Source organism: Saccostrea cucullata, unplaced genomic scaffold (genome assembly GCF_032062105.1).
Source record: "Saccostrea cucullata isolate Sc308-1 unplaced genomic scaffold, CSIRO_AGI_Scuc_v1 ctg330, whole genome shotgun sequence".
Taxonomy (NCBI): Eukaryota; Metazoa; Mollusca; class Bivalvia; order Ostreida; family Ostreidae; genus Saccostrea; species Saccostrea cuccullata.
Genome location: NW_026935947.1, coordinates 452501 through 474771, shown reverse-complemented (window position 1 = coordinate 474771; position 22271 = coordinate 452501). Strand labels below are relative to the sequence as shown.

Genomic DNA, 22271 nt, shown 5'->3' with positions numbered 1-22271 from the left:
TTATATAGGAAAAATTAGTGAATATTGAATAATTTTTCAGAAATGCGAATGGAACTACCTGCAACATACATTTTAGGAGTAAAAATTATAGGTATCCAGGCTTTTGAAAAAAAAATTGTATGATATTTATACTTATTCGGTACTTCAGTAGCTCCTATTATTTTATTATGCAAGTTGTATGAAATGTTTCCTTTTCGTACATTTTCGGCAATACATTTCAGACACGAATTGACTCGAGACCGCTTACAGGTAACCCGGAAGGTAGAGGGGTGTTTTTTCTTCTTTGAAATGGCAACGTCAACAAATTCAGATACTGTTTCTCATACTGATGAAGTTTGGAAGTGTTCAATATGCTTTGAACGATTCAAAACTCCGCGTGTTTTACCTTGTTCACACTCATTTTGTCACGAATGTTTGTCGTCCTATATCCTAACCGCCTGTCAAGGTAAGGCTGAGCCTCTGGGATTTCATTGTCCTTTATGTCGAGAATTTGCTGCAGCTCCTAGTTTATCAACGAAGCCGAATGAGTGGGCTGACCAGTTCCCAATTAATCATATTTTGTCGGTATTTTCTAAACAAACTGAGGATGTCACACTTTGTGAAGCTTGCAAACAAGAGGACAAAAAAGCAAAAAAATATTGTTTGTCTTGTTCAGAGGTGCTCTGTGAAAACTGTGCAGATTATCACAAAAGAAATCGCACTCTTCGAGATCACGAACTTTGTGAATTAAGAGACAATGAATCTGCTACCAACGCATATTTTAGATCATTGGCCACTTCCTGCAGTATACATACAGGCAGACCCATTACACTTTACTGCAATGATCATGAGACACCTTGTTGCACCATGTGTGTATGCACCGAGCATAGGAAGTGTGATAGTGTGGGTACCATTGAACAAACAGCAGATAAACTCAGACAAAATAATAGTGTTAAAACTTTGTTGGGCGATTTCAAAGATACTGAAAATATGCTCTCCACTGCTAAAACGAAACAAGATGAAGATATCTCAAAAATAGACGAAATGTCTGAAAAAATAACAGAAGATGTTCAAAATTTCAAAGAAGAACTTGTTCAGCATATTGAAAATCTTGAGAGTAAATGCCTTGATCAAGTTGCCAAATTTACAAAGGAAAGTAGAGGAAAAATGACAAAAAATGCTCAAGCAGTAAATGACAAACTTCAGCTGTCCCGCTTCTGCATTAAATCTTTGGAGAACTTTAAAACTCTAACAGATGTTGAGATTGTCATGGAGGTCCACAGAAGTCAACAAAAATTGAAACGTGTAAGAAATGACTCTATTGAGTCGGTTAATGTCAAGATGGAAGCAGTTTTAAACTCTGAATTAAAAACACTCACGAAAATTTCGAACTTTGCAAGCATTAAGTTATTTGACTCAGTAGAAAAAATTAGCCAAGAAATAAACATTGATGTCAAGACATTGGAATTGGAATTATTGCAAGACGTACAAGTTGCAAATCACTATTTTCGAGGAACGGTTTTCCTCGATGATGCTAACGTTGTATTCACAACTCGCAGCTCTTCCCAAACCGATCTAAGTGTATATGCTCTTGACAATACTGGCTTGAAATTTCAACGTAATTTAAGCTTTGGGTATGGAAAAACCTTTGACATAAAATTGAAAGGCAACATCTTGTACCTATCATCGGAATCTGGAAATTGCGTTAAAGTTTTGTCGGGAGATGGTCATTTTAAAGAAATAAGTACAATCCCTGTTGGTAAAACATGCTATGGAATTGATGTAATCGACGATTTCATTTATGTGGCATGTCAAACGTCAGTAATTAAAATGGATACTAAAGGAAACAAAATCAAAGAATATACCACGCCCGGTGGAACACAATACGTTGTTGTAGCACGTGACGGGCTTATTGTATACAGTTGTTACGATGAAAACATTGTCAGATGCATATTTCTGAAAATGGGGATACGGTGTGGACTTATAGCAGTCCCAATTTGAAATATCCTTACGGTTTGCAAAAAGACTCCTCCGACAACATATACGTGGCCGGTTACAATAGTAACAATGTACACGTAGTATCCAGTGATGGATCAATTCTCAGAATCTTTGAAGATTTGCCTGATCCTATATTTTTTTATACTTGTTGAACAAAGAAACGTTGCTCTCCTTTGTTGTTATATATTCATCAGAGTATTTAACATAAAATGACTTTATAAGTTATTCCAAAGTCAAAGATATCCCAAGCCATGTGAATTCGAAAGTTTTCATTTTATCATGCCGCATAAATAAATAATAAAACCTGTAGGTTTAAATTTCTTATATGAGATACTCGTAAAAAATGTAACTCTGCACTTTATAATAAGACAACGGATCATTTTTGTAATGTGGCTGTGGAGTGTATACACTGACTATGATGAATTGTGATGATAGCATAATAGTGATGACATCATTGTGTATATATTTAACACAAATTGAATGTCATACGTTAGCACGGTATGATAATTTGTTAATTAATTTGAAAATGACGCACAGCCTATAGAAAAATGGGTTTATATGGATTTTTTTACTGGTTGTTATTTTTTAAAAGGAATATCTAGGACAATTTTAAACTAAAATAAAAGTGAGTAAAACGTGGTGCAAGGATACATTCCAACGGCTTTTTTTCCTAATTGTTGATCCATATTGCCAATGTTTTGTGATTTTTAGTGAAACCAGTTTTTAAAATTTGATAATGATCACAAAAAGATGCTAATTACACAAAACACGTGCCGCAAAGTACAGATTGTTGGTTTTTAAATTCGTCACGAACACTGATTTTCATCGGTGATATTTGATTTTCTTTTAAATATTAGTGAGAAGACTCATTTGTTGTAATAAGTTGAAAATATCATACCATTCTATAAACTAAGTAATTTTAAAAAAATATGTTTAATAGAGTGACCACTTAGAAGTTTTGTTAAGTGTATTCAATTTTAGTCGTCATGTCAAATGTTTTTTTTAAAAAGTATAAAAGTTAGCCTCAATAATTCTTTTAGTTCTTTTAAAAATGCTTATTTGTAATATTTAAACAATATTTATATGGTAGTCAGTGGTAGTGCTTAAACCCTGCTCATACGTTTGTTTATTTTGCTTTGTTGCTTGTACCTGTATTAGAATAAATAAAACTTATGCCGAGACCTATTAAACATTTGTTTGACTCGAAATTGAATATAAAACGTGTAAATGAGCAAAACAAGAGGCCCATGGGCCACATCGCTCACCTGAGAAACTTGGGTGATGCAGTTCTTTACCAGATTCCCCCTCTTGCTATACCTATCATGCCCCACTAACCCCTTCCCTTTTATGATTTTAAAACTTTAGAATCTACACTACCCCAGGATGCTTCCATATAAGTTTCAGCTTTCCTGGCCCAGTGGTTCTTGAGAAGAAGATTTTTAAAGATGTGTTCTATATATTTCTATGTAAAACTTGGATTCCTTATTGTGGCCCCGCCCTAAATGATTTTAACAATTTAATATCTACACTACCCAAGGATGCTTCCACATAAGATTCAGCTTTCCTGGCCCAGTGGTTCTTGAGAAGAAGATTTTTAGTGACCCCAACCTATTTTTGTCTTTGCTTGATTATCTCCCCTTGTAAGGGGACTTGGCCCTTCATTTAATAATTTAAACTCCCCTTCACCCATGGATGCTTTGTACCAAGTTTGGTTAAAATTGTCCCATTGGTTCTTGAGAAGAAGTCGAAAATGTGAAAAGTTTACAGACGGACGGAGAGACGGACGGACGGACGACGGACAAAATGTGATCAGAAAAGCTCACTTAAGCCTTCGGCTCAGGTGAGCTAAAAAATGAAATTTCTTAATATATTAATAAGAAATATTGATATATTTAAAAAACAATCACTTTTTGTCAAAGTGCGCACAGGATAAACGTATGTTTCTCTACCGAATTATCACCATGGAATTAAGAAAAATGAAACTTAAAGGGGTTGGGGGGCTGTGGCCATTTTCAGACTATTTTGACCTCCTTTAGAAGAAGAGCTCCATACAAAGTTATATAAAAATATAACGAAATTTCAAAACTAAATTGTATGATATTTTTCTTTGCCAAATTATGGTTGACAGCTTAATGTATCATAAGTTAAATCTGGTGACCAGTTAATTTGTTGACCCCCCCCCCCCCCAGCCTCCTTATATTGCTAACGATGAAATAACAATATTCTTAGGTAGGAAGGGCTCATTCTGAAAAGGAAAAAAATTAACCGTCTATAAATCCAAACCTAGGACTTCACTGATTAATTCACAAGTCTGTATGTATCATATTAAAAATTGTATATAATAGTATAAAAATATTGCATATAGTGTCGTGTAACATTTAAAAATTATTTCAACCAAAGAAAAACCCATTGTCAACCGTGGCGCAGCTACATGTAATATATATGATATTATACTGAATGTCTTAACATTAAATTCTGCGCAGTCACTATTGTTTTTAATAACACCCGTCGTCAAGCAATGTCGACTGTTGCTACACTGGCTTCATTATTCATCGGATGATAGTTCTTTTCACAAATGTTTTTCTACGAATCAGATTCAACCGATTTACACGAAAAAATAATGTTGACGTTTATCATTTGGAATGAACATATAGTTTTGTAACGTTCTTATCCAATAAATACACTGTGATAATGTGCTCATTTTTCAACAAAGAGAGAGTGTCGTTTGAAAGTGATTATTAGCTAATTTTAGATTGAATAACAAAATTAAAAGAAAACAAACTTTTCCCATCGCCCTTTTCATTTGATTTCAATGTGGCAAATAAAGGGTGAAATGTCGCCTCACCTATAAAATAGATAAAGGTGAGGCGACCTAAAGAAGTAAAGAAGAGCACAATCGAAGAAAATGGCAACTTAACAAGTTTGGACAATGTTTCTGAAATTGGTCATGCATGGAAGTGACCCCACAACTGATGTTTTACTGGATTGGTCCGTGTTTGCTCTGGCTGCTGCCTGTTTTGTATTCTTTAATGGACTATTAATCTTGAATACTGTTCGTTAGCTCCAACGCCGTTTATTTTGGCCTGTAAAGTTCAGTTGCTATAGCCCCTGATAGATAGTGCAAGGGAATCAGCTAGTTATTTTCTCCTTCCTGTTAAATATCGATCCTGATGCCGTTAATCCCCCCTGGGCATGCAGGTTGAATTTTTAACAAGGGCCATAGAAGAACTTAGGTTAACTTTAGGTTGGAGAAATGTTATATTCTGGGTTGTGGATATATCCCTCGATACCTAATAGGTATATCATCTCACTGGCAATGTAGGGATTCCGGGTTCGAATTCCGGTCCTGTCATACATCAGTTTCTTCCATTACTTTTACAACTGTGACGGTAGACAAGTCCGTAGAACGCGAGATCGGGAGATTGTGAAAATAGGTACATTGTAATATGTAGGAAATGTACCATCATCAGGTGTCCGGCAAATTTGAATCTTGGGAGTCTTGCGGATATCATGAAACTATAAAAACCGGGAATCGATCGTGGTCACTTCCCTCAAATGTAACTAACTGATCCTGTACGAATGTCGAAATCTGAAGCCTTTAATTGGTACATGTATATGGTGATATCTCTACATATGTAAAAAAAAAATCGAGTTGGACGTAAAACAATATTCAATGAATCAATCTTTCCAGATACAAAGAAAAATAACTTTGCCCCTTTATTCCGTTACCATAGAGATTTCTCTGAACACGATATGAGGTCGTTATTTGAATTTCCCTGATAGATTTATATAGGATTGGTAAAAATAATTCTTTAAATTATTATTTTTACTAATAAATTTTATTATGTGTATATTTTCCATCGTCCTATTTTGTAAAATTGGGCGCTTAGTAAACAGATCTATCCAAAATCAACACGGAATGTAAAAGGTTTTTCTTTACAATATGGCATCTTCAACAAATGTGGATGTTTCTTTTACTGATGAAGTTTGGAAGTGTTCAATTTGCTTTGAACAATTCAAAAATCCGCGTGTTTTACCTTGTTCACACTCATTTTGTCACGAATGTTTGTCTTCCTATATCACAACAGCCTGTCAAGGTAAGGCGGAGCCTGTGGGATTTCATTGTCCTTTATGTCGAAAATTTGCTGTAGCTCCTAGTTTTTCTACAAAGCCAAGTGAGTTGGCTGAACAGTTCCCAATCAACCGAATTTTGTGGATATCTTCTAAACAAACCGAAGTTGTCACACTTTGTGAGGCATGCAAACGAGAGGACGCAGAAGCTAAAAAGTATTGTTTGACTTGTTTAGATGCGCTATGTGAAAACTGTGCAGATTATCACACAAGAAATCGCACTCTTCGAGATCACGAACTTTGTGATTTAAACGACAAACTGAAAGAATCTGCAACCAACACATATTTTAGATTATTGGTCAAGTGCTGCAGTGTACATAAGGACAGACCCATAACACTTTACTGTAATGATCATGAGACACCTTGTTGCACCATGTGTGTATCCACCGAGCACAGGAAGTGTGATAGTGTGGATACCATTGAACAAACAGCAGAAAAAATCAGACAAAATAATAGTGTTAAAGCTTTGTTGGGCGATTTCAAAGATACCGAAAATATGCTCTCTGTTGCTAAAACGAAACAAGATGAAGATATCTCAAAAATAGATGACATGTCTGATAAGATAACAGAAGATATTCAAAATTTCAAAGAAGAACTTGTTCAGCATATTGAAAATCTTGAGAGTAAATGCCTTGATCAAGTTGCAAAATTTACAAAGGAAAGTAGAGGAAAAATGACAACAAATGCCGAAGCAGTAAATGACAAACTTCAGCTGTCCCGCTTCTGTATTCAATCTTTGGAGAACGTTAGAACTCTAACAGATGTTGAGATTGTCATGGAATTCCAAAGAAGTCAACAACATTTGAAACGTGTTAGAAATGACCCTATAGATTCAGTAAATATAAAGATGGAAGCAGTTTTAAACTCTGAATTAAAAACACTCACGAACATTCCGAACTTTGCAAGCATTAAGTTATTAGACTCAGTAGAGAGTATAATCCATAGAAGCAGCATTGAAGCCAAGACACTTGATTTAGAGTTATGGCAAGACGTACAAATAACAGCATACTCTATACGAGGAATGGTTTTTCTCAATGATGCTAACGTCGTATTCACAACTTGGAGCTCTTCCAAAACTGATTTGATTGTATATGCTCTTGACAATACTGGATTGAAATTTCAACGTGACCTGAGGTTTGGTTACAGGGATACCTTTGACATAAAATTGAAAGGCAACATCTTGTACCTATCATCGGTATCTGGTAATTGTGTTAAAGCTGTGTCGGGAGATGGTGATTTTAAAGAAATATTTACAATCCATGTTGGAAGAAAATGTTATGGAATTGATGTAGTTGATGATTTCATTTATGTGACATGTGACACGTCAGTTATTAAAACGGATACAAAGGGAAATATTCTGAAAGAATACAAAACGCCCTCTGGAGTACGATACGTTGTTGTAACGCGTAGTGGGCTTACTATAATATACAGTTGTTCCAAAGAAAACATTGTCAAAAGCATCTATTATGAGAATGGTGATACAGTCTGGACTTATAGCAGTCCCAATTTGAAAAATCCGTATGGTTTGCAGAAGGATTCCTCGGACAATGTATATGTGGCGGATTACCATAGTAGCAATGTACATGTATTGTCCAGCGTTGGATCAATTCTCAGAATCTTCGAAAATTTGCCTCATCCGATATCACTTATACTTATTGAACAAAGAAGCATTGCTCTCCTTTGTTGTCATAATTACATAAAAGTAATTCATGTAAAATGAATTTATGAGTAATTCCAATTAGAATCTTCAGTTCTAATTATAAGATGTCACCTGTTCTTTGAATTGTTAAGTTTTTCCACGCTATTTTTACCTGAATATCTGGAATATCTCAAATAAATGTTTGGTCCTATGGAATTTAAGCTCGAGATATCCGGGGTTATCTACATATATCTTCAATGAAGATCCTCGTGATTAGAGGGTTTTTCGCCATCACTTGAGATGTTATGTCGACGGGAAAGTTTTTGATATGTTAATCTATGTAATTCCTTTCATTCAGCAAGTTTAAGACTGAGCTTCACGAGGTTCGCTCTTCAGCTTTTCAGCAGCTGTCTTGGTCTCTATTTAAAAAATTTACATAATGTTTTAGTTCTTACAATAAATTTGGATTCTGATATATAAATGCTAATTACACTTTATTCAATTAAGACTCCGTGATTAAATTCCATACCGAAAACATTACTCAAGAACAATCTTTTGTGGCGGAAGGGTTTTTTTTAGAAGAAAAAGATAAATTTTTCCTCTTTCGAAGTATGCAGTATTGTTAAGTGTGGATTTCTATTTTTAAATGCAGGCTGTAAGAGGAATTTTGTGAAGTGAAATGTTTTAGTATGCTAGTCCTAAATTATGTGTGAAAATAACTGTCATAAATTCTATCATTATATTTGGCAAATGTATGAAATATATCATGAAAATCCGTGAAAAAAACTTAAATGTCCCCCGCTTTCGTGAACTATATCTGTCCGCCTGTCAGTCTGTAAGTCAGTCAGTCTGTAGTTCTATCCGTCCGACGCAAAAACTTTAACCTTGGTCATATCTTTTGAATGAGCAGAGATAGGGCTTTCATATTACACATGTATATCACCCATGACCTTTCTAAATACACTTTGATTTTTGACCCCATGACCTTGTAGTTTGAACCACTTTTAGAAAATTTAAACATTACTTTGAATTGGCCATAATATTTAAATGAGAAGAGATCGTGCTTTCATATAAAACATTTGTATTATCTGTGACAAGACCTTTCTAAATACAATATGATTTTTTGACCTCATGACCTTGAGTTTGAAGTTTAACCTTCCATTCAAAACTTTGACCTTGGTAATGACTTTTGAATGAGAGCACATAGAGCATTCATATTAAATCTGCATATTGATTGTGACAAGACCTTTCTTACTAAATTATGGTTTTTGATTTTGTGACCTTCACCTTGAAGTTTGACCTAATTTTCAAAAATAATTTATCCATATAACTTTTGATTGATATGAGATAAGGCTTTCATATTTGACATGTGCATTACCTGTGACAAGATTTTTCCGAGCATGCTATGGTTTCTTATCCCTTGACCTTGACAATTGACTTATTATTTTTTAAATACACTTTGGTGATTACATCTGAATGACGTATGATAGGGCGTTCATATTTGACACATAGTGCCATAAAAAAAATAACATCTCACCCACAGTGACACCGAAAGCGGTGGACCATAATTCTTTAAATTTGCTTGTTTAAGCTTAAAGCTTAAAATCACACATGTAGCACTAATTTAGTAATATCTAAAATTCAACATCATAGACCCCCACTAGAGTGGGACAATGATGAATTAAGTTTTCATGTAAACACAAATCACGTCACATAATTTTACAGATGGATTAGAGGCGGATCAAATTGTTTACATTCGTTTTGTCATCAGGACGAGAATGTAGCGGGTGCATACAGTGTTGTGAGAGGTGGGAACAATCAACAGATACAAATTCTAAAGGTAAACAATTTTATCGTGATTGTTATTATAATTATACATAAGTTTATTTGGTGACTGATCCTTGGAGGGGAAAGGGGGGGTGGGTAACAAGACAATATTTCAAACTCTAAAAGGTTGATCTATTTATTTATACCATGGCATATTCCAAACATATATTTCGAGATTGGGTTAATTTACATATTTAGTTTAATTATTAATTTTGGCGTAGAATATTTAAATATTTGCTTAGTTCATTTCGTCCATCTAATTCCCCGCATAGGCACCTGATAAATGGAGCTTTCCCAGCCCTCCGTCGTCGAATAGTACAATAAAATCAATTCCTTTAAGTTTCAAGTTACACAAATGAAAATTACATATTTGACACTTTTTCTTGTGTCCAGAAATAGGACTTGTTCATTTACAGTTATAAAAGTTTGAATATTCATATATATATACATGTATATGAAGCTCGAGAAATACGATTACGCAGAATTAACTGTTTAATATCAAGCATACCATTTACAGCTCACAACAACTTCAATATCGTATTTAGAATTTTTACTCCTTTAGTGACGCGAGTAATGTATATCGTATATTCTGGGAACACAAATACTCATTGACAAAGTAAATTTACAAGTATCATTTGAAAACCTAGGCAAGAGGACAATATCCGGTTAAAGATAAAAATTAGAAAACTCTGTCCAGCAAAAAAAGGAAGATTCCGAACTCCAATACATTATTTAGTACATATGTTGGGGGTGTTGTTAAACATACATGAATGTCTTTCGTACGTTTACTGAGTAATTCTTGATATGTGATTACGTTGTTCTATTTGTAATAGCTTCCTTAGTTAGCATTTTAAAATCGCTAAAATTACTTCTCGCTAAAAATAAAATACCAGATTTTAGGTAGAAATCGCTAAATTTGCGTCTCGCTAAAATTTTCACTTATACGGTAGTACAATCTTCAGAACAAAAATGTATATCCCCAAGTACATGGTATTTTCTAAACTCTAAGAATTTTTTTCTTTTATAATTATTGCTTACTGTAAAATAATAATGATAATGCCCCCCCCAAAAAAAAATGTGCGTGCTTTATTTTTTATCATGGTACGTTAAAATACAGTATCCTTAAAATTCTTTTTTTCTCATATCACAAGATGTAAATAATAAAATAAATATTGTAAATATTTTTCTATTTAGAATGACAGAATCAAGATCTTTTCCCTGCATTCTTTGTGGAAAAAAGAACTAAACCCGCAGAAAGGCGATTTTTATCCGGCGACGGCAATAAACATTTAAGAAAGTATCTTCAGAAAAACTTTATGGTAACCATCCATGAAAACGATGTATTGTGTGGTAAATGCAGACGCCAGTACTATACGCATTCAGCCCAAAAAATTAAACCACAAATACCATCCAAAGTTGTCCATTCTGAACCATCTGTATTTTCACCGAAAAATATAAGTCTTCCACTTTCGTCAACAGGAGGAGGTCATTCAACGTGCTGCATTTGTAGAAAACGAGGCCCAAAATTAGTTGTTGTTTCATCAAATACTCGATTTAATTGCTTTTTGTATAAAAACATAATTATACCTTATGGAGCAAGGTGTTGCCCAGTACACATTACAGATGGAGCAATTACTGATGAAGCGCTAAATCTTATGAGCCACTTTCAGAAAAGTACAGATTTCAACCGAAGTGACATAATGAATCTCTTAAGTAAAATTCGTGAAGCTTTACTAAAAAGAGAGGGAAAAGGAATAGATTTTGATTCCACTTTCGGAGATGTATATTTCAAAACTCTTACAGGCCTAGACAAAGCGTCCTTTGCCAACCTTTTGACCTATTTAACCTCTGTTAGAGACACACACGTAAGGAGTGCAAGCACCTGTCTTGGAATATATCTTACGAAGCTGAAAACAGGGATGTCAAATAAAGTTCTTGCAACTCTGCTACAGATTTCCAAAGACTCAGTTGCAATTAAGTCAATTAGAAAAAAATCTATTGCAAACATTTGTACCTCATAATATTGGTTTCCACCACGTAACGAGGGATGACGTCATTACCAATCACACACGTCCGTTGGCTCAAACACTCTTTGGTCAAGGTTTTAAAAATCCCGCCATTCTCGTCCTAGATGGGACATATATATACATACTGTGTTGAGCTCCCATTTTCGATTCCAACGGCGCTCTTACAATCTGCACAAACATCGACCTTTGATCAAACCAATGGTGATCGAGACCACGACTGGATACTTTGTCAGTATACTTGGTCCTTATCTCTCAGACTATCAAAACAATGATTCAAACATTCTGAAACATGCGTTTGCACATGACACCGAGGAAATTAAGAGTTGGCTAAAAGAAGGTGACGTTTTTGTGGTCGATAGAGGGTTTCGAGATTCAGTTGACTTTCTCGACGAAGTTGATATAAGAAGTGAAATGCCAGCATTCTTAACAAAAGGCCAAAGACAGTTAGCAACAGAACAAAGTAACACATCAAGGCTCGTCACAAAAATAAGATGGGTTGTGGAAAAACGGCGAACGCAAGGCTAAAGTCATGGAAATATTTCGATAAAGTTCTGCCAAATAGTTTGATCCCTTTTGTCGGAGATGACATATCTATTGTTGCAGCAATATGTAACAAGTATTTACCTGCACTGAGCAGTGGAAACAGCGACGATGACGAGGCGATCGGCTGCAAAATGTTGTATCTGGCGAAACAAAACAATGAACTGCAAGTAAGAATTGAAAAGGAGAAGCTTAACAAAGTAAGGGGAGTGTGGAGAAGACTAGATTCCACTGACATCAATTTTCCGTCCATGACAGAAGAAGAATTACGATCATTAGCAATCGGCGTATACCAAGTTCAACTTGCCAAATCATATGCCCAAGAACATTTCAATGACAAGTCGGAATTTGAAGTGATGATTTGTAAACAAGATTCACAACTATTATGTGCAAAGCTTCAGAGTCGACATATTACGTCAAAATCATACTTATTGTGGATAATGTATGATGAATGTCGAGTACTTTCATGGTACTGCCAGTGTAGAACCGGGTCCAGGGTAGTAGGTATGTGCGCTCACATAACCTCAGTCATGTGGTATCTGGGTTATGCAAGACATCTAGCGCAACCTTTCTGTCATATAAATGACTGGACCGAGTATTTACAGGACGCAAAGGATGTTCCGGAACCAGAAAAGATTGACGATAGTGATGACAGTGATGAAGATGATGGCTGTGTTGAAGAATGACAATTGGTACAATTCTCTGTTATCCTTGGACTTTCAGTATATTATTAAGGTGGGCATTCTCGACTTTACATAATTAGCGTATGAAATTTACACAGCCTTTCATTCACTGTTGAAATATAATTATACATGTACATCGGATAAAGATTCGGGCTAATGTCAACGAGTGTAACAATGATTCAATGACAGTCTTTCGTACGGCAAAGAGGTGGGGTTTACGTCATCTTATCGTTGTCAACAACAACAATTTAAAGTTCCTGGTGTTATTAATTTTTAAACCAATGAGAATCTATGTCGCTATTTGAGAGACGCTAATATGCCACGCCTTACTGAAAGTCCAAGGATGACTGAGTATAGTACTACATGTATTTGATTTTGAAACTTTTTTTAGTGTTTTTCATTGAAGCATACATGTGTAAATTACTTAGTAACAATTTTTACACCAAAAAGTACTTTTTGAAGTGTTGAGAAAATTACCTTGTTTGATTTTTGGAAGGTTTTGATATAAGAACGTTTAGTGTTTACTAAACTTTACTTGCGTCAAATACTGGAAAAATAGAAATTACCAAGTGTGCAATAGTTAACGTAAATATGGAGATATAAATGATGCAAATTAGTGAAGTGTTTAATCATTAATTTTTTTGCAGTATCTAGTTCTGAAATGTTGCTAATGTTGCTCTGTCGAACAATTTATTATAACTTATTATTATACTGTGTAGATTTCAATTTATCCTTAGATCTAAGAGCTGACTAATGTAAATGACAAAAAAACAGATATTGGACAGTGTGTTGTGAAGATGGTCTTTAATCATTGTTGTTGTTGTTTATAAAAAAAAATTGCTCTCATTGCAATGTGTGCCTGTTGTGAAATAAAATTAGACAGTGTCTTTGGATGAATAAAAGATCAGGATAAAGTATATGCATATTTTGCTAATGAATTTTCATAACATTTTGTATTGAAAACCATATGTGTTTATCATAGAAATCTGAAGTCTTCATTCATTCAACATAGCAAGATTGATGACGTCATACAAGCAGCACGTGCGTCGCACGGCAAAAATTTAAATGTATCTGAAAATTACAATGCCTCTACATGTCTATAAACAATTATTTCTGAAAATCTTGATGGGGCCATTTTAGGGCATTGGAGCCTCTTCCTCTTTACATTATATTATAATCTACAAACAATACAAATCTATGAAATAGGCATAAAGACGCAAAACTCCACGGTAGGATTAGGTGCCTATGAGGAGTAAGCCCTATGTATTGATCAAGTAGGAAAATCCATAGTCAAATTCAGTGTAAAATCAAAAGCACAACAATTAAATGAAACAGGTCAACAAAAATACGATCCAATGAAAGACCCATTATAATAACCATGGAATTTACAAATTTCTGACTTGAAATGAGATTGTAGAAATTCTTGTAGCATCAACTTATCTGTGAGTAGCATACCTTGGTTTAAAAATTCATCGTACTCATAACAAGCTCTGATCAACGAATAAATGACACTATAAGTAAGTGATTGTGGGATATTACTAAATAAATAATGAAAGTTAACGGCGGAAAAGTCAGTCTGAAGGACTGAATACCGGTCCTCCGAATGAGTCAATATAACCGCGATGTCCCGTGTCGAGGTACGCGTTTCCTGGAAAAAGATCTCACACTGGCCAATGGCCCTCAGCGCCATGTAAAGGTATAAAGTGACAGCTCTCAAGTGGCGGCTTCTCCACATGTGTAAAACATTCTCGATAAGGACGTTAAACAACAAACAAACAAACGAAATTTCTGATCCCTGGACCTAACGATTGACCTACTTTTCAAAATAAAAACAAATTCAGTGATAACTTCTGAAAGACATATAAAAGGGCATTCATATTAATTTGGCACAATATGACATAAAATATGACATTACACGCATAAAGACACCGAAAGCAGGAAACAACAATTCTTGTTATTATTTCCTTGACGTATTTGTCATGCTGATTGTATTAAATGTATGTTCCCCTATACATTTTTAGCTCACCTGAGCCAAAGGCTCAAGTGAGCTATTCTGATCACAATTTGTCTGCTATCTGTCGTCGTTGTCGTCGTTGTTGTAAACTTTTCATATATTCGACTCCTTCTTAAGAACCGCTGGGCCAATTTCAACCAAAATTGCCACAAAGCATCCTTGGATGAAGGGGATTCAATTTTGTTCAAATGAAGGGCCACGCCTTCATTCAAGGGGACATAATTGGGAATTAATGAAAATTTGGTGGTATGTTTTAAAAATCTTCTTCTCAAGAACCACTGTGCCAGGAAATATGAAACTTATAGGGAAACATCTTCAGGTAGTGTAGATTCAAGTTTGTTCAAATCATGACCCCCGGGGGTAGGGTGGGGCCAAAATGGCCAATCAATTTTTTACATAGAAATATATAGGAAAATTCTTTTAAAATCTTCTTCTTAGGAATAACAAAGCCATAACTGATCATATTTATATGGAAGCATCCTCAGGTAGTGTAGATTCAAGATTGTTCAAATCATCACCCCCGGTGGTAGGGCGAGGCCACAATGGCCAATCAAAGTTTTACATAGAAATATATAGGAAAATTCTTAAAAAATCATCTTATCAAGAATAGCAAAGCCATGATTAGTCTTTGGACTACTTTTGGATTTAAACTATTTAATAATAAACAAATTTCTACTTTTTCCTTGCCACAGTGCTCAGGTGAGCGATGTGGCCCATGGGCCTCTTGTTGTAAACATTTGTACCTCATAATATTAGTTTCTGTTGTTCAATGTGTGTTAATACAAGTCACAGAAAATTTGTGACAGTGTGGAAACCATCAAACAGAAAGCTGAAATGTTGGAATGTTTGAATTCTTGTTGAAAAAAATAGCAGATGAGGAAATAAGCCTTTCTAACAGCAAAAAGCTGCAAGACCAAAACAATGCGGAATCAAACAAAATATTATAGCAAAACTTTAAAATTCTAAAAATGACTGGAAAGTGAGTGTCTTAATGAGGGAGTCAAAAAAACAAAACAAAACATACAGAAGATGTTAAATCAAAAACGAGAAAAAATCAAGTCAACAAATGACTTGAGTGAGTTGTTGCGACACTGCAGAAAATCTCTGGAGGAGGTAAAAGATCGGAATGTCGAACTTATTTTACAAGAGTCATCAAATGATATTTACATCCACTGAATATTTTTCCTTTTATTTCTTATGAAGGCAATTGCCATTAATCAGTGCATGAACAACACTGAGCAAGCCACGTGTGTAGTTACATTGAACAATGGCTGTTCAATCTGTTCTACATACAATCTCATATTCATCTTAAAAACAATAGTAAACAATTTTTTTAATTTTACTTGGAATGAATTTTGATACAGATGTAAATATAAACAATTAAATGCTTTCTTTGTTTGTTCGCAAAATTACACGTATTTTATGTATTTTTGCTGCAATAGCTGCGACATTAATTCCCGTACTAACAACCAAAGAAAGCATTTTATTATCTAACTTGACTTCGTAAAAATAAATTCTTTAAACGTATATACACGCTATAACCTGCGCCGGCTTAAATAAGATTGGAGATTTATAAGGGATGTCAACGAGTACCCGGTTAACCGGGTACTCGATCGAACGTCCGAGTATCGATTACTAAAATCGGTACTCGGTTACTCGGATGTATATTTTTGAATATTTCTAGTCTTATTTATTAATGCATTAAACAATCTGTTTTAAAACGTAAAATGCTCATTGCACTTGTACATACAGTAATTAGGGTTTACTACGACTCTAAATGACCGTTATCGCCTGTGGCAGTGTTTATACAGTAATTATCGTGACCAAGTACCTGGTGTACCTGGCTTTTCTCACCTGCGGCTGCCTTCTTCCCTTATTTTTGTTTGGCTTTAATTATTTGTTTTCACTGAACATCGTTTAAGATCCATTATGTTTAAATAAATTAGATAATTTTGTCAATTCTCCGAGAAGCCGTAGATTCTCGGGAAAAGAGCGGATGATATTACACGTGCGATTGTTGATATGGTTGTGTTTGATTACATGCCAATACAACTGGTTGAAGGCAAAGGCTTTAAAAAAAACTGATGTCCATCGTTGCATCAAACTACAAAATACCGTCCCGTAATACTATATAAATCTCGGATCGAACAAGTGTACTAAAATCGTAAATCCGCTCTATTAGGAGAACTTGATCAAGTTCAAGTTGATACTGTACGTAGCTCTGACGACTGATACCTGGTCGTCAAACGCGACAAAGAGTTCCATTATACAATTACGCAGCAGATTATTTTTTTAAACTAAAACACTGTGAACAACTTATTTTATTTCTTGTGTTTATCTGATAAATAAATTGAACCTTAAAAAATGTTATATAAAATTCCGTCGGACACGAAGTCCTCATCATTATTACAACATAAATACATTTACGGATAAGCCTCCTATAAGTGCATCTGGTTTTATTTCTACAAGAGTTTAAAATGTTTTACAGTCTTCAATTTACTTGTTCATATTTGTTTACACTTTTACCGAGTACCCGGGTACTCGATCGGAAAAACGTCCGAGTAACCGAGTATTGAAAATTGACCGATTTGACGTCCCTAATTATTTAGTCTGATTTATATATTTTTTTTATCAATAAAAGTTAAGAAAATACTGTAAATTACACCATTAAAATTAAACGCGTTATAAAGTTATCAAATTATAATTATTTATAAGCCTGCTAGGAAAGAAATGGCTATTTTTAACTAAATCAATCACGTGACGCCGTCGCTACTTTTAGATTGATAAACAAACATGGCTTGAAGAAAACAAGGTAGGCCGTTTGAGATACTACTCACTTTTCACGTGGAAGACAAGCGTCTTATTCTTAATGATACTTATCTTTTAATGTAATCAGTATCAACCATCTACTCTATTATGACGCATATTAATCTTTTAGCTTTTAGTAATAATTGTTGTCAAAATGCAACATACCTGCGTGTCTAAATATAGGCCTATTGTTTACGCACTTCCTTCATTAATATTCATGAAAAGACTGAATTCTTAATTGCCAGATATTGCTTCATTGTTTCGTTATCACAACGACGTCTATAGGGAAATTTTGTGGAAAGTATTATTTTTCATTACACTTCATGTGTTTCAAATCATTAATCATTTTGTTTCACACAAAATTTGGGGTTCATATAGCGTGTAGGACTTTAAACTTCAAACAAAATAAATACTATATATAGTTCCAGAAAGCTTTCGAATAAATTAGAATTTTTTAAAACTAGATTCCCAAGACATTCTTGCTAAATTTGCTTTTATTCTTTTCTAATTTTATTTTTGAACTGAGTATCCTTTTAGATATCAAAATACCTACCTTCAAACTTGCAAGATGTCAAGATCTGGCAAGAAAAGATTAACCTTAAAATGAAACTTCAACTTTTTCTCATGCAGTTGTGCCTGTGTTATAATTTTTGTTATGAACATGTGCAATTAAAAGCTTTAAAAGTTAATAATTGTTATATGTCTTTAATTTTCATTTGGCTTTTTATGTTGATTAATTTGATGGGTTGGATACCTTGTTTCTTTTTCCTCGGGGGTTTACATTCAGTTAACTGGGGATTAATTAACACTAAGCCAAAACAGTCATTTTCTTAGTCTTCATGCAACGTTCATGAAATAATATTTACAAAATTATAGAAGATTTGTGTCGCTAAAATGAAGACCAAATAGAATTTTTTTGTACGAGTTAACACACACAACCAGTTTACCAGACATCCGGTTTTATCAACTTCACTTACGGTACGAGGCGGTGCGGAGCGGCGGATCACTCGATGCCCGGTTTCAAAAGTTTGGCTCGAATATGGCAGCAGCTTTATTTTTACCGGACAACATTGGCGGCGATGTGACAAAATGTTCCATTTGCTTTGAAACATTCAAAACTCCACGTACGCTACCGTGTTCACACACATTTTGTCATGGATGTTTATCGTCATACATTGTATCGTCTTGTGAAAGTAAGGCGGGCCCTGTGGGATTTCATTGTCCTCTATGCCGGGAATTTACGCCAGCTCCAAATTTATCCGGAAATCCCAGTAAATGGTGTGAATATTTCGGAATTAATCAAGTGCTAGTTGAATTTTCCCAGCAAACGGAGCGTAGAAAATTATGTGATGCCTGCAAAAGAGGAAATGAAGAGGAAGAGGCAAAGGGTTATTGTTTGTCTTGTAGCGAGGCCCTTTGTGAAATCTGTACGAAGTGTCATAAAACCAGTCGCATGTCAATTGATCACAAAATTTGCGATTTAACTGACATCAAAGCTGTCAGTGAGATTTCGAATTTTAAAAATAAAAATTGCACAACACACAAAAATAGGCCAGTGGAGCTTTATTGCAATGACCACGATCATCTTTGCTGCACAATGTGTGTTAGTACTGATCACCGCAAATGTGACAGCGTGGAAACCATTGAACAGAAAGCAGAGAAGATCAGAAAAAGTGGAGCATTTGAAGCTCTATATAAAGAAATCGAAGATATTGAAAACCAACTTTGTAAGACTAAAGAAAAACAGGAGAAAAATATTACCCAGATCGAAGATGCTACTGATAAGATTACGACTGAGATTCAAAACATGAAGGTAAAACTTGTTCAGCATCTAGAAAAGCTTGAGAGTGAGTGTCTAGATCAAGTATCAAAATACTCCAAGGAGGGTAAAGAAAAAATGTCCAGAAATGTCGAATCGGTTAGTGATAGAAGCCAACTGATGCGCTGCTGCTTGAAGGAATTGGAAAAGGTCAAAGGCCGCAACGATGCTGACGTAGAGTTTGTTATGGAGTTCCGAAACAGTCAACAAAAACTTGAACACATTAGAAATTCTGGAACAGTTTCACTGTATGGTAGTATAGAATCCTCTGTGAGTCTTGAGTTGGAGGCATTACAAAATGTTTCAAAGTTTGCAAGCGTAAAATTTGATGTGAAAGAGGAAAGAGAGGAAATAATAACGAAAACACTCGAATTAAAATCGTGCTTACAGCTGACAAAGGAAAAGGCGATTGATATTCGAAGTATGGTCTTTTTATCTGAAAGCTGTATAATGTTCACAAATTGGACACCTAATGGCAGAATCTTTATGTATTCGCTCAACAGTGCTAGTTACGATTTGAAGCTGGAACACGAAATAAATATTGGAAATTCGTTTGATATAGTCGTGTTAAATAAAATTCTATATATGACTGTGGGTAACGAATTAACAGCTAGGTCTGTTGATGGACATGTGGAAAAGTCATTTGTCTCTACGGAAAAGAAATATTTTGGATTGGCTGTGCACGACGGTTTTCTTTATGCAGCTTGTTTCAAGTCAATTGATAAGCTGAACACGGACTTCAAGAAAATAAAGACTTATCCAACATCAAATGGCGTTCGATATGTTGTGGTCACAAGTAAGGGTCATATTGTATATAGTACATGTAATTTCATGACAAACAAAGTGACAGCTCTATACGATCAGGGGAATGAAATATGGACATATAGCAGCCCTGGTCTCAGGCGCCCTTACGGCTTGGACAAAGATTCTCTGGACAACATATATGTGGCCGGCTACGACAGTAATAATGTACACGTATTGACCAGTGGTGGGACTCTCATCAAGATCATTGAAGATATGAAAAACCCAGTCTTCTTCAGAGTGGATGAAAAGAGAAACATTTGCTTTGTGTGTAACTCGCATAAATATATCAGCATATATAAATGGAATTAAAAGAGAACTCATGTTATTTGAATTTCTTGTTTGCTTTCACTTTAATCGTATGATTTCGTTCATGTATTTTGGGGGGATGGGGATGCGTCTTTGCAGGCTTAATTTTTTAGGTTTTTCTTCTCAATAAGCATGGCCCTACTGATACCACATGTAGAAAGATATAAGGGCCATTATGGCATGTACAGTAGGGCCATACTTATTGAACAGAAAAACTAAACAAAAAATAAAGAAAGTTTGTAAAGACATAACCCATTCCCCCGAAAATTTATTTTTTAAAATAACGATATAATCAAGTTAGAAATGCCATCTTTAAGGTTAGAAATACCACCTTTAAAGTTGAAAAACCCCAGCTTTAAAGTTGGAATTACAAAAAAAGGCAATTTGTATGGTTCCTCTAAAAAGCAAATTCAGTTAGAGGGAGGGTAAACCATCAAACTAATACTCTTCAACCAGTCAACAATCAAAAAGTATATGTAGTTTAAGAAAAAAAGATGGTCATTACCCACCCTACCTTTAACCTTTCGCCACTTTTATCTACGAAGATTCTATGGGTGGTTTTGTGAAGATTTTCTTTTTTGGTAGAGCCGTCTGGCTCCGAATCTTTTGTTACAGTGTGATTGAGCTCTCCAACTTTTTCTGCCTATCATGAAAAATTCTGTCGAAAATGGAAATGAAATCTGCCCCCCCCCCTCCTTCAACTTTTTGTTTCTTTTGCCTATTTTTAAAGACGATTATCTGGTATGTACAGATTTATAGTGCTATATAATTTCTTGTGGAAAAAAATCGTGTATTTGCATTGGAGAAAAAAATTAAATGAAATATTTATCATAAGTTCTAAATCTAGACATACTGTAAATGTATTATATTTAGTGTGTATGATATTTGGCGGAAATTGAGTTTTGAACAAGTTAGCGTAGATTTGATTTAGTACATTTCCTAATGTTCTTTAATCTTGTTTACGTACATAAGTACAAAACATTTAGCGTTGTACTTGAATTAGCTGAAGTCTCTTTCCGCCAAAAGCGCTAAAAAGAATATATACACAGCCAAATGTAATATTACGTTTACAGTACTTGTGATAAAGGTGAACCACGCAAAAAATTATGGTTAAGTAACCAAAAATTACCTTGGACCCCACCCTCCCTCAAAAATGGTGAGGAAAATCAATGACTTCACCATTGCAGAGTTTTCTTTCGAATATTTTGATCAACAACTTTAAAATGATGTTTTGTCTTTTATTGATGTTTCTAACGTATCATTATATAGATTTACACATTCTAATATACAAGAAACTAGGGGTACTGTGAGCAATTAATGAGCTCACTAAATGATAACCCCTGCCTCCCATATGATTATAATGGCAAAGTCCATGTTTTACTGTGGCCGGGACTTATCCGCAACTCCTCTTATACCACTGAGTGAAAATTAATGAATCTTTCACAGAATCTTTATTACATATTGCCATTGTGCACCTCCTATTTTACCTTTTGATCCGACACATATTTTTGGTTTTCCGGCCACAGCAAAACATAGACTTTTCCATTATAATCATGTGGGAGGCGGGGGTATCATTTAGTGAGCTCATTGCTCACAGGAAATCCGGTTCACAGTACCTCTAGTTTTCATATGCTTTCACAATTTGACATTTTTTGTACTGCCTCCAAATATTTATTTTGGTTATATACTAGTAGTT

At 34.8% G+C, this 22271-nt stretch overlaps 2 protein-coding genes and 1 long non-coding RNA gene across 3 annotated transcripts in view; 2 read left to right on the top strand and 1 right to left on the bottom strand.

The window, feature by feature from the left end:
* LOC134244336 (uncharacterized) overlaps positions 1–3387 on the bottom strand; it is a 75786-nt gene extending 72399 nt beyond the window's left edge. The window contains exon 1 of the long non-coding RNA XR_009987199.1: positions 3355–3387. This is a non-coding gene — a long non-coding RNA (uncharacterized LOC134244336). The remainder of the gene's footprint in view (positions 1–3354) is intronic.
* A 2498-nt stretch (positions 3388–5885) lies between these two features.
* On the top strand, positions 5886–7828 carry LOC134244322 (E3 ubiquitin-protein ligase TRIM33-like). The gene has a single exon (XM_062726581.1). The coding sequence runs from the start codon at positions 5921–5923 to the stop codon at positions 7826–7828; it is 1908 nt and encodes a 635-aa protein (XP_062582565.1). The 5' UTR covers positions 5886–5920.
* A 10856-nt stretch (positions 7829–18684) lies between these two features.
* Positions 18685–20594, top strand: LOC134244334 (uncharacterized). The gene has a single exon (XM_062726607.1). The coding sequence runs from the start codon at positions 18686–18688 to the stop codon at positions 20576–20578; it is 1893 nt and encodes a 630-aa protein (XP_062582591.1). The 5' UTR covers position 18685; the 3' UTR covers positions 20579–20594.
* The last annotated feature ends 1677 nt before the right edge of the window (positions 20595–22271 follow it).

Excerpts from the sequence above, each read along its gene's own strand:
- LOC134244322 (XM_062726581.1), top strand. The coding sequence starts at position 5,921 with ATGGCATCTTCAACAAATGTGGATGTTTCTTTTACTGATGAAGTTTGG.
- LOC134244334 (XM_062726607.1), top strand. The coding sequence starts at position 18,686 with ATGGCAGCAGCTTTATTTTTACCGGACAACATTGGCGGCGATGTGACA.